General features: G+C 35.9%; 1 protein-coding gene across 9 annotated transcripts in view; it reads left to right on the top strand.

The window, feature by feature from the left end:
• adgrl3.1 (adhesion G protein-coupled receptor L3.1) overlaps positions 1 to 12,500 on the top strand; it is a 203,832-nt gene that overhangs the window by 169,400 nt on the left and 21,932 nt on the right. For all 9 annotated transcript variants that reach the window (XM_083532498.1, XM_083532500.1, XM_083532499.1 and 6 more), the window contains 3 exons: positions 1,860 to 2,080; positions 4,900 to 4,966; positions 5,412 to 5,503. In XM_083532498.1, the coding sequence (XP_083388624.1) occupies positions 1,860 to 2,080; positions 4,900 to 4,966; positions 5,412 to 5,503 (380 nt within the window). The remainder of the gene's footprint in view (positions 1 to 1,859; positions 2,081 to 4,899; positions 4,967 to 5,411; positions 5,504 to 12,500) is intronic.

Here is a 12,500-nt window from a genome sequence, read left to right as displayed (position 1 = left end):
ATTATTTGATTATTAAATTAATAGTTAAAATACTAATTTGTAACATTCCCAATAAACACTTGTGGTTATATTGAAATGGTTTAAAGGTTTATTGCTGGAATAACATAGAATTCTGTGTATCTGTGTGTGTGTTTGTGTGTATTAAGATTTTGCAGTAGCTTCAGAAAATGAAAAAAATTATATATTTTTTAAAATAGAACTGATTGTGTACAAGCAAGAGCCATCATTTATGAACGATGATCATTTCTTTATACAACTTGTGCTGCTTTCAGAGCGCAACTAGAGCGTCCCAACAGTTGACGCTGCCACTGTATTATTTCTTGTGTTTGCTTATTAGTGACAAATTTTGACCCAGTAAAAGAAAGTAAAAGAAAAAAAAAGTTGTGAAAAAGAGCTAAAATAGTACTTTGTGAAACGTTTCTCAAGAACAATTAAAAAAAAAAAAAAACTAATTTATCCCTCAGTTGCAAGGGTGGTTCACTTCTGACAAATGTGCCTGACTTCATGAGCCATTATTACATTTACAGTTACAACGTTATACAAGTACAGGTAACGAGGGTTCTCATGTGTATTAATGTTATTGTGTTGATAAAAGAGTGACTCATCCCAAAGCACTGCCATCAAGGCTGTTAATCATATTGGGGAATTCTGTGTGTCTGTTTTTACAAGGGGGTGGGAAACACACACACACATGAACACACACACGTGCCCTTGCATATATACACCCGCCGTCATGTAAGTGGTTAGGATTGGCGCCTGGCTGTCGTTAATTACCAGAGTGGAGTGGCTCTCTGACCTCCTGTTAATAACGGAAAACCTGCTCGTGTCCTCTGAGAATGCGAGTGTGCGAGAGCAATAATGTGGAAAATCCATTGAGAAAACTCATTTAAGTGAGACCTGCTTTCAAATTGTAATCAAGACATGAATTATGTACTAATAGCATCATAGTAGGTGAATGTGTGTGTGTGTGTGTGTATATGTGTGTGTGTGTGTGTGTGTGTGTGTGTGTGTGTGTGTGTGTGTGTGTGTGTGTGTGTGTATGTGTGTGTGTGTGTGTGTGTGTGTGTGTGTGTGTTTTCACAAAATCAGCCTGTATAAATGTTTAATGAGTTCAATTGGCTGCATCCACTCTGTTTTTGAGATATATTCTGTTTCTCTTAAAAACATTTATTTTTTTCCCCAAGTACATTAAGTGCCTTGTATTTTTTGACATCTGCTACACCTGGAAATACACTATATGGACAAAATGTTGAAACCTGACCATAAGAATCATATTTAATTCCACATTATTGTATCATTTGCATTAATACAAACTTCCACTTTTCTGGGAAGATGTTCCGATAGATTTTGGAGCATACTTGATGTACTGATGCATGTAAGGTGAGGGGGCCTGGGGTCCATCCAGTTTTCCAGTTCAATCCAAATGTTTTTTAGGGTTGAGGTCAGAGCTCTATACCAGGCTAGTCAAGATCTTTCACTCCAATCCATGTAAAGTATATCTACATCTGTCATGCTGGAACAGGTTTGGGTCACCTACTTCAAGTGAAGGGAAAATTAACGCTATTGTATCCAAAGGCATTCTGTACAATTATGCGCCTCCTGTTTTGTGGTAAAAGTAACAAGTAAAAATCAGGTGTCTCAATACTTTTGTTCATACTGTGTATATTTCTTATGTTTATTTATTATATACATATAGTAATACAGAAATAATGATAATAGAATAACATTTATTATTTAATTTTGTCACTATGTCATCATACCAGTATATTGTCCCTGTCTAAGTGTGTGTGTGTGTGTGTGTGTGTGTGTGTGTGTGTGTGTGTGTGTGTGTGTGTGTGTGTGTGTGTGTTGTTTCACAGATTGCATGTGCAGTGTTTGCCGCTCTGCTTCACTTCTTCTTCCTGGCTGCGTTCACATGGATGTTTCTAGAAGGTGTGCAACTCTACATCATGCTGGTGGAGGTGTTTGAGAGCGAGTATTCTCGAACCAAGTATTTTTACCTTACTGGCTATGGTGTACCAGCGCTCATTGTGGCTGTGTCGGCTGCCGTCGACTACCGCAGCTATGGCACGAATCATGTGTAAGTACAGGCACAGACAATTAATGCAACAATCACTCTTAAAATCTCTAAAAGGCTGATTAAACAAATCTTAACATTTTTGATGCAATGAAATCCAAAAGATATAATCAGTCACATCTCAATTATTAGCTAAGAAATTATAAGTGATTAATGATAAGGATTAAAATGGGATAAATTATAATCAGAATTTTTACAATTTACAATTCTTACAATTTAGTAACCGTATGTTGCATCCAACAATCAGACTTGACTTGATCACTCAGTTCACTAATTAAACACGTTTCAAATCTACAAATTTATTAAGAGCCTGATGTTACATTTGCAAATTCAGTAACAATCACAGTCCGACCCTCAAAATAGGTAGGTGGTAGCTAAGTGGTTAGTGGAATATTAGGGGATAAGGTCACAAGTTTAAGTCCCAGCACCACCTGGCTGCCACTGCTGGGCTCTTGAGCAAGGCCCTTAGCCCTCAACTGTTGCTCTGGGCGTCTGTCAAATAGCGTAAATGTAAATTCAGTAGCAATCTCACTTCAAATCTCAAAATTTAGCAATAATCCCATTATAATTTCGTAAATTTTTTAATAATCTCACTTTAAATCTTTAACTGCACTAAAATTCACATGAATCTTTAAATCAGTTACAATCTCAATTTACTTCAATTTTACTTCAACTTCAAATCTCAATATACTGTGACTACCTCTCTTCAGATCTCAAAATCCAGCCACAATCTGACTTCTAATCTCGAAATTCAGTAATAATCCCACTTTAAAATTTTTTATTCAATAATTACTCTACTTCAAATCTTTAAATTCAGTCACAATCTTGTTTTTTCTTTTTTATTAACCTCACATCCACAAACACAGTTACCCAGATTTATAAAATTTAGTAACAAACAATTTCAAATCTTTTAATACAGTAACAAACACTCTCCAAAACTCCATATTCAGTAACAATCATGTTTAATTTTTTAATCCAAATCAGATTTTCTAATTCAAATTCAACTATAATTTAAAGTTACTAAAAATAATGTTTGTTTTTTAAAAACTGCAGCACCATAACCATTAGAAGAATTTCTGGTTTCAGATACATGATGCATGCGATATAATGAAAACTGAACATTTAGTGTTGACATTTTCCAGTGGTTGGTATAAGTGAAGAGCCCTGGCATTATTCTGTTTAAAAGTCTGAGATGTTGCACCTGTTCAAGAAAAGTTTTGCCTAGTTTTAGACATTGCCAACACATATCTTCTAGCTGACATGTACGCTAGATAAATCATGTAGTGTACAGTGAAAGGTAGGGCATTCATGTCCAGTGTTTTGCACCACAGAGTGAGTCTTTTATCTTGCATGCATACAAATGTAGCATTCACTCTGCTACGAGTGTCTGACTCTTTGCCCTGTGTGAACATGCCAGCATGTTGAGGTCATGACTGCTCGACAGACTTGCCTACTCTTCTATTCACTCCATACTCCACTTATGCTTCAGTTAGAAACAAGGCTCTTTAAGTGCTTGTCGAAGATGTTCTGATCCCAGACAATTTGGGCATTGATCACCATCCATTATGCGACTCTGCCGGGGCCTGGCAGAACAAACAACTCGACATCCTTCTCTGAAATACAAATGATTAAAGTTCAAATATTCACAGCAAGTTTTTATTTGGAATTCGTGCAATTATGAAATGACACTGTTACACACTGACACAAACAATACACCACCTGTCTGTCCTAAGGACAAAGTCCACCGTGACAAGAATAATAATAAGTCAACTGTCAAACGAGCTGTTCAACACCCCCTGTAATATTTTCTGTATATTAATATTAGCATAAAATATTAATGGAGGGGGTCACAGAGTGAAAACTTTGCTTTCAGTAGTCTAAAAAAAATACCCCAAAGGAATACAAGCATTTCAGGTTTCATTTCAGTGACAGTCATAAAAACAGTTATGACAACATACATGACAACACATCGCCAAGATAACATCTGTCTTGCTAAGGAAGTTGAAGTTGAAGGTCTGTCTCCTCACCTGAACCCTATTCAGCACCTGTGGTGCATCCTCAACCAGAAGATGGAGAAGAGAGAGAGAAAAGAGAGAGAGAGAGAAGAGAGAGAGAGAGAGAGAGAGAGAGAGAGAGAGAGAGAGAGAGAGAGAGAGAGAGAGAGAGAGAAATAGCATGGTTTTAAAAATCATAATAATTTTTTAAACATATCTAGTGGGTTTTTTTTTTTTTGTAGCTTGTAGAGAGAAGTTGGAGTGAGTGCATGTTCCCTTGAGAACAGATGATGTCATCGAGTGGGAGGCTGGAAACATGATCAGCTCGGTAAACGATGAAATAAATGACAAAAGTACTGTCTGCATCGTTTTGTCCTGCTGTACATCATTTGTACACTCTGTTGGAGACTATAAAGTATTTATAATCTCATTTGGCTTTTGCATTCATTTCCATACAGACTCCGCTCCTGGGTAATGGGTAATGCATGCATAGTTGTTCACTTGGTTCACACATGCACACACACACACACACACACACACATGCATACACGCACTGGGCTTTAGAGGTGATTCAAAAGAGATGAGGAGTTTAATAATTCAATTACAGGCCGTCAGTCACTCGTTTATGTTCCGAACAATTTGGGCACCGCGGGACATTCCAGAAGGTTCTAACGATGTTCCAGTCATCAAACCAAGATGAGCATCAATGTATGAGATCACCTCATTTAGGTTGGGAGGTATTTCTGGCTCACTGTGTCTATCTCTGTCTCCGTCTATCCTCCTCCTCTTCTGTCTCTTTCTCTCTCTTCCCCTGTCTGCCTTCTACAGGTGCTGGCTACGATTAGACACCTACTTTATCTGGAGTTTCATTGGTCCTGCAACGCTCATTATAATGGTACACACACACACACACACACACACACACACACACACACACACACACACACAGTTCAACATTTATGTAAATACATGGATACAGTCACACAGGAACACACTCTATGGAAGCACTACCACCCTTCCCTTCATCACACACATGCACACACACAGGCACACACAAACGCACACATGCAGACACACAGGGGGATGCAGATAATGGTCCGCAGAAGACATTTTTCCAATTATGTGAAAGTCAGGGTGTGTTGGGGTGAACTTTAAAAGCCCAGCAAGACAGACAGTACACCACTGACACCACTGCACAGGAAAAGAGAAAGAGGAGAGACAGACAGAGAAAAAAAAGAGACAAAGAGAGTGAAGAAAAAGTGGAAAAATGGCACTATGGCACTATGTTTCTTAGTATGTTTTAATACCGTGTTTGTGTGTGTTTGTGTGTGTGTTTGCAGCTGAACGTGATCTTCTTGGGCATTGCACTTTACAAGATGTTCCACCACACTGCTATTCTGAAGCCTGACTCTGGTTGCCTGGACAACATCAAGTAAGTGTGTGTGGCTGTGTATCTGTGTGGCTTTGATTCTTGTGTTGTCCATATTTCTTGCTCTTTGACTCATGGCCCAAATTGTCATCTATTTCTCACTTAGATTTACACCTACAAACATATTATATGTAAACACTTTGAGAACCTGTTACAACTATATTATTAACTCTTGGTCTATGAAAGTCTTTACTTCTTTCAGCACCTTTAAACCCCACTGGATTTGTGCTACTGTAATTGAGGAGGTCAGTGAAAAGAAACACAGAGGTTTTGCTGTACACTTCTGAGTGTTCAGTCATTTCTAGCTCTGTGCTTGAGCGTCATTTCTGAATCTAGGTTACATGGCTTGTACTTCCTATTTAGTTATTCCTTTTGATGTTTGTAATTGGGTGTAAAGTTGGTTAACGGAAATTTCGTGGCCTACATTCAGGAAAACGATCAGAGTTATGGAGAAAAAAATATGACTTTTGAGTAAGGAAATATAGGAAAGTTCCTCAGGAACTTATAGTCAAGGTTTATCCCTTTATCCCTGCCACTGTTTCTATCATCTTAAGCACAATGATAACTTAAAATCAATAGAATTGTATTCGTACAATGGCTTCTGACAAAAAAGATAAAAGAAAAACAGACTCTGAATCCATCTAAACATAAGAATTATTAATAAAACACTATATAGTATTGGGACACCAGACTTCTCCAGCAATATGTGTTTTTTCCCCAAACTGTTACCAAAAAGGATGTAGGCAAACAATTGTGATATTGTGATACCACGTCTTTGGATGTGGTAGAATAAAATTTTCCCCATCACTTGAAGTAGGAGACCCAAACCTGTTTCAGCACAAAGCTCCCTGTGAACAAAGCCAGCTCCATGGTGTTAAGCTTTACATGGATTAGATTAGGAGGTTTTGAGTGGCCTGTCGTCGAGCGCTTGACCTTAACCCTATTGAATCTTTGAGATGATCTTTGAGATGAATTGGAACACAGCCTGCACCCCAGGTTTCCTTACCTTACAGTACCTGACTTTACTAACACACTTGTGGCTGAATAAACACAAATCTCCACTAGTGCACACTCCAAAATCTATTGAAACACTTGCCAGAAGAGTGAAGGCTATCACAACAGCAAATGGGGACTAAATGTGGAATTGGATATTCAAAAATCACATACAAATCTTATTAGCAGGTGCCCACAAACAAGTGGCAATATAGTAAAGTGTAAAAACAGTAGTGCTTCATGAATACTCCTTGTTGAAATAATCTCCTTACTTACTATAAATTTGGTTTAATTAAACAGCATAGCTTTAACAACTTATAAAATAGTCCTTGCTGCACTGCATGCTGCTATTTAATATTGAATATAATTTTTACCTTGTGCACTGACAGTTACTTGAGCACCCTTGATAACTCAGTAAGGCCAGTGTCTTTGAAATGATTATAATGTGTGTAAATAATTATAATGTGTGTGGGATGGAGGCAATTATTTTTATTTAGGATTTGAATTTACTTTAATGAGTTATTAAATAATGGCATATGTTTTTGTTGAGCATGGTTTTTGAAGGATAAGCTAACGAAGCACTCATATGCAGTGTCTTCAGCTCAAATGATCTATAAAAAAATTCTGCAATGTCCCTGAATGCCTTTTGTGTGAAACAAAAGTTTTAAGGGAACAATACTATTAATAAATGATGTCGAATTTTCGTAGTTAATCTAGATCTCAGCATTTCTTTTTTTTTTGTGTGCGTTTCTGTTACCCAAAACATGACTTTTAGTAAAACTATAAAGAATATGGATCCCTTTAAATAACAGAGTGTCATTCTGATTAGAGCAGCAGTTCTTAGGTACAAATCTACACTATTCAGGTAGAATTGAGACTCATTAAAGAGTGACACTTTTGCATAAACTGTTTTTTTATGCACTGAAACTGAAATGCAGATCTTTAGGATATTCATGTGAAACAATCCTAAACACCAGGAGGTGAAATCTTAATGATAGCATGTCTGCCTATGACGAGGCCACCAAGAGAGCATAATTGGCCATGTGAAAGAAAGAATGGCCTTGTTTCTCTCACCCTCTGTCAATTAGTGTGGGACTGGGCAATTTCATAAAGAGTAGATTCAAGCACAATTAGCTGCCTTAAGATGGTAAAAGAAAATGATGTGGCATCTGGCTTCAGGTGTTTCAGAGAAAGCATGAATCAACTCTCAACCTCATGTACTAATGGCTATATGTGATAATGGGATGTAACCTCGCAGTGTTTCAAAAGAAAAAAAAGCAAAAGTAAAGATAAAAAAAAAAAACAGGTTGTGTTGCTAAAGAAATGTTCACATTGGAGAGGCACCAGCTCAGCACTAGAACTGACACTATTGTTCTATTCCAGGTCCAAGCACCCTTAATCAAGTGCTACCCACCTTACTAAGAAAAAAGCATAGATTTGATTAACTCGACCCTGGAAGCTTTAAACTCTAATAATTAAACATTTAAAACAATACATTAATCAGCTATAACTTTAAAACCAGGTGAATAACATTGATTATTGCATTGGCTTACAAGGACTGGGATACTTTAAGCAGCAAGTGGGCAGTGTGTTTTTGAAGTTGATGTGTTGAAAGCAGAAAAAATGGGAAAGAAAATTACTTAAACATCATCAAACTGTGATGGCTAAATGACTGGGTAAGAGCATTTGCAAAACTGCAGGTCTTTTGGGGTGTTTCTGATAGACAATGTGTAGTATTAACCAAAAGACTCACTGATATTTTATCATGGCTTTAATAGAAAAGTGTTAGAACTCACAGTGTATCACAGCTTGCTGTGTATGGATTTTCATAGCCATAGACCAGTTGGCAGGCCCATGCTGACCCCTGTCCTCCACAGAAATCACCTAAATTTTTTGTGAGAATCAGACCTGGGTTATCGAGGAATGGATGAAGGTGGCTTAGTCTTATGATTTTTGTTTTCTTTTACTTGTATGTCTCTTAGCTGGGATAGCGATGGCAACAGGATGCACTATGTGAAAAAGGCAAGCCAACAAGGGCAGTATGATACCCTATTCAATATTCTGCTGGCAAAACTTGTGTCCACGTGTATGCTTTTCTTTGACATGTACCACCAACCTAAACCTTGTTGACCAAAGACATCCATTGATGGCAGCCGTTTTCCATAATGGCAGTCGGCAGGAAATGCTTCCTGTCACACTGCAAAAACTGTTCTAAAATGGTTTGAGGAACATAACAGAGGTTTAAAGGTGAGGATTTTCCCCCAGATCTTTATATAACTGTGCATCTATCCGAGCCATGAAAGCTTACAAGAAGTATCTACCAAATATTAGGCAGGCGGTCAGCTTCCCTGTATAATCATGTACCTGCTTCTTTTTGTATGTGTGCTGATCCTATTTACATGCTTCAAATCATTCATATTGTAGCGGAACATAACTGAACTGTACATCACTAAATTTTAAAGATTTTTGGAAGACATTTCGAAAGAATGTTCTTATCAGAGGTTCACAAGGTTTTAATCACATACAAGTGCTAATGAACTGGTCCAAGGTTCTGGTGATGTGAGGTAAAAAACAAATAATAACAAATTTCTTGATGAAGGAGTGAGAAACCTAAAACCTGGATCCAAAATATCAAAAACATTGTGACTGCTAAGGTCAATATCATTATCATCATGTTTACTGCATGCCTAAGCTCAGTTCTTTATACAGTACATAAATATGAATTCTTGCTTGAGACCAAGTATATGCTTTAGAAAATGTATCAAATATATTAAAGTTGAAAGATTTTTTAAGTATTTTTTACTTGATTTACCTCTAAATTTTTTGATCTGAGCCCTAATGTTCAACAAAGGGCTGGAACTTAATGCCATTTAAAGGAAGAAAAAATGACCAGATGTGAGAAGCTTTGCTTTTGCATAGAGACTAGTTTACACTGGACAGGCAGGTGAATGAATCTGTATGTGAATGACTTAAGCAAAGTTTAGAGCCAAACAAAACAACAACATCTGATTGTCTAGTGAGGAGGACGAAGATGAACAAAGGCAAACACATCAAACGAATGCTGTCGTAGCATGTCATGTTTAAAACATTAGGAAAATATTTAGCATAGTTTATAACTGCCTCAGGTATTAGCTCAATCAAGAGTAATGGGGTATGTCAGTACAGTGGCTTTGGAAGTTTACCAAGAACATTTCTATTCTAAAATTAACAATCTCCAGATGTATTTCATGCATTTTTACCTACGCTCTCAGAGAAAATAGGCTATTTCAGAAGTTATATAAGGTTTCATTGGAAAGGTTCTTCGTATCCAAAAATGGTTTCACTTGAAAGTCTTTTAGAAAGGAGAACACATTGTACATAACATCTTTAAACCAGCCTATAACTAAGGATACAATACTTTTTTGTAAAGTAATCAACAGTGGGCTATGGACAGCCCTTAATTATTTTCCAATAACAGTGTGTTTTATTCCTCACAGCAATTTACAACAATTAGTGCTAACAAATGGTGAATTTATTGATTGAAAGACATGTTATCCATTTCTAGTTACATGTCAAGTTCTGCAATGTTAATGGAACAAGTTAGTTCATCTCATTACAACAAACTAAAAACAGCAAAACAAAAAAGCATAATTCTAAAGATCTCCATTCTAAAGATTTTTTACAAGTTTAAAAACACCTTTGCCACTGACTGATAAAAAAAAATAAATAAAAAAATTTATACAGAAATTCTAACATGTCAACATTTCGACATGTTTGTCATCTCAGATTGATTTGAATTGACTTTTCTAATGCTAAGTCTGTATAAGGATGTTGGATAGGCAAGTCAGAATTTAATGCTTCATCATTCATAACATAACATAATTATGAAACATCAATTGTCAGATGATCACATTTATTTATCACTGACTGCTTCAAGCAATACTTTCAAAATTGAAATCCAACAAACTTTACTATGCAGAAGTTTAAGTTATGAAAAGCTAATCAGGCTGCAGCTCTTGCAGATTATGTGTACAAAACAAATCACAAGCACTGAGGCTTAAATTACAGGACTGCTGCAGTCTTGAAGTCCCTCCCTGGTTTGGCTCCATCCTAATTGTATAATTTCATTAGTCGTAATCTTTAGCAACACAATCTGTTTTTCTGGTTCTAATGTACACTCTGTGCTCTCTATAACTTTCTTCGATAGCTTTTTTCAATATGTGACTACAATTTCCATCACCTGCTAGCTGTCTCCAAGTCTCTTTTATCAGTGTACTACTTACAGTACACTCTTTGCATTAGCCTATGACAATAGTATTATGCTAATATGGTATTATCATCGTATTATAACAGTTGTTATATAGTATTGTAATTCACATACTGTACATGTATAGTGAATTGATGTAGATGACTTAAACAAAGCTTTATTTATTTATTTATTTATTTATTTATTTATTTATTTATTTATTTAATGAAGTTTTATTAAAAAGTCAAATGGGTTGAGTCTGTGCTTATTGAGATTAGTTATATACATTCATTTAGGAGGTTTTTTTTCCCCCTCTCATATTGCTTACATATTGCAAGGTTCATTTCACATATTGAAAGTTAAAGGATAATTTTTTACTTGACAATTTATGCAGCCTTTAAAGTGAAAATTTGATTTGCTCTTTGGCTTTAAAACAGACTGGAGCATTTTACCAAAAAAGATGACCTGAAAATCTCTCTCTCTTTCTTTCTTTCTCTCTCTCTCTCTCTCTCTCTCTCTCTCTCTCTCTCTCTCTCTCTCTCTCTCTCTCTCTCTCTATCCCTATATATATATATAGTACAGACCAAAAGTTTGGACACACCTGCTCATTCAAAGAGTTTTCTTTATTTTCATGACTATGAAAATTGTAGATTCACACTGAAGGCATCAAAACTATGAATTAACACATGTGGAATTATATATGGAATTATATACATAACAAAAAAGTGTGAAACAACTGAATAATGTCATATTGTAGGTTCTTCAAAGTAGCCACCTTTTGCTTAGATTACTGCTCTGCACACTCTTGGCATTCTCTTGATGCCTACTTTGAAGAACCTACAATATGACATATTTTCAGTTCACTTTTTTGTTATGTATATGATTCCATAGGTGTTAATTCATAGTTTTGATGCCTTCAGTGTGAATCTACAATTTTCATAGTCATAAAAATAAAGAAAACTCTTTGAATGAGAAGGTGTGTCCAAACTTTTGGTCTGTACTGTGTATATATATATATATATATATATATATATATATATATATATATATATATATATATATATATATATATATATATATATGGGGGGGGGGGGGGGTTATGGTCTGTTGATTGTCATATGGTTGTCACACCTAAAGTGTAAAAAATAAATCTGTTTGAATCTCTTATAAGTGTGAAATTGGGTGCAATAGAAAAAAATCTATTTTATACCCTCATTATTGAATGTGTGCGTGTTTGTATTTATTTCTTCTTTCCTGTTTATGCATTCCATCTCTTTGACTTCTGCTTTAGTTTATTTATGACACTGATGAATCATTCATCAGGCTCATCTCTCACTCTTTTGCTTTTTCAGTTTTTTTTTCCTGTTGTTGTTCTCTCTTCTTCCCATTTCTTCTTTTATGATTTCAGAATACTGTTGATGCTTGAAACTTACTCATGACTGCCACTGGTAAGGCTTTTTGGCCAATCAGAAGGATTGCTTTAAAAAGTGTTTGCTCTGATTGGATTGTATAGTTTCATCTTCTCCATTGTTCAATCCAAGTTTACTAAATCTGTGATGTTTAAACTTCTCCCTTCCTAAGAGTCATGCAAAATGTCTCTGCCTGAGAATTCACAACAAAACCTTTTGTTTGTGTAAACCCTTTTGTTGTCAGTTTATTGGCCATCTAGTATTTAATTTTTGTCCTGTTGTAACTCAGCTAATGAAGATTAAACTAAAATGTGTCTAACATTGATGAACAGTGACTAGTTGGTGCTGAAGCATTAATATGTTGGTGACTATA

This window comes from Silurus aristotelis (genome assembly GCF_946808225.1).
Source record: "Silurus aristotelis genome assembly, chromosome: 27".
Taxonomy (NCBI): Eukaryota; Metazoa; Chordata; class Actinopteri; order Siluriformes; family Siluridae; genus Silurus; species Silurus aristotelis.
The sequence above is the reverse complement of the archived record's forward strand: the minus strand, read 5'-3'. Positions and strand labels throughout refer to the sequence as shown.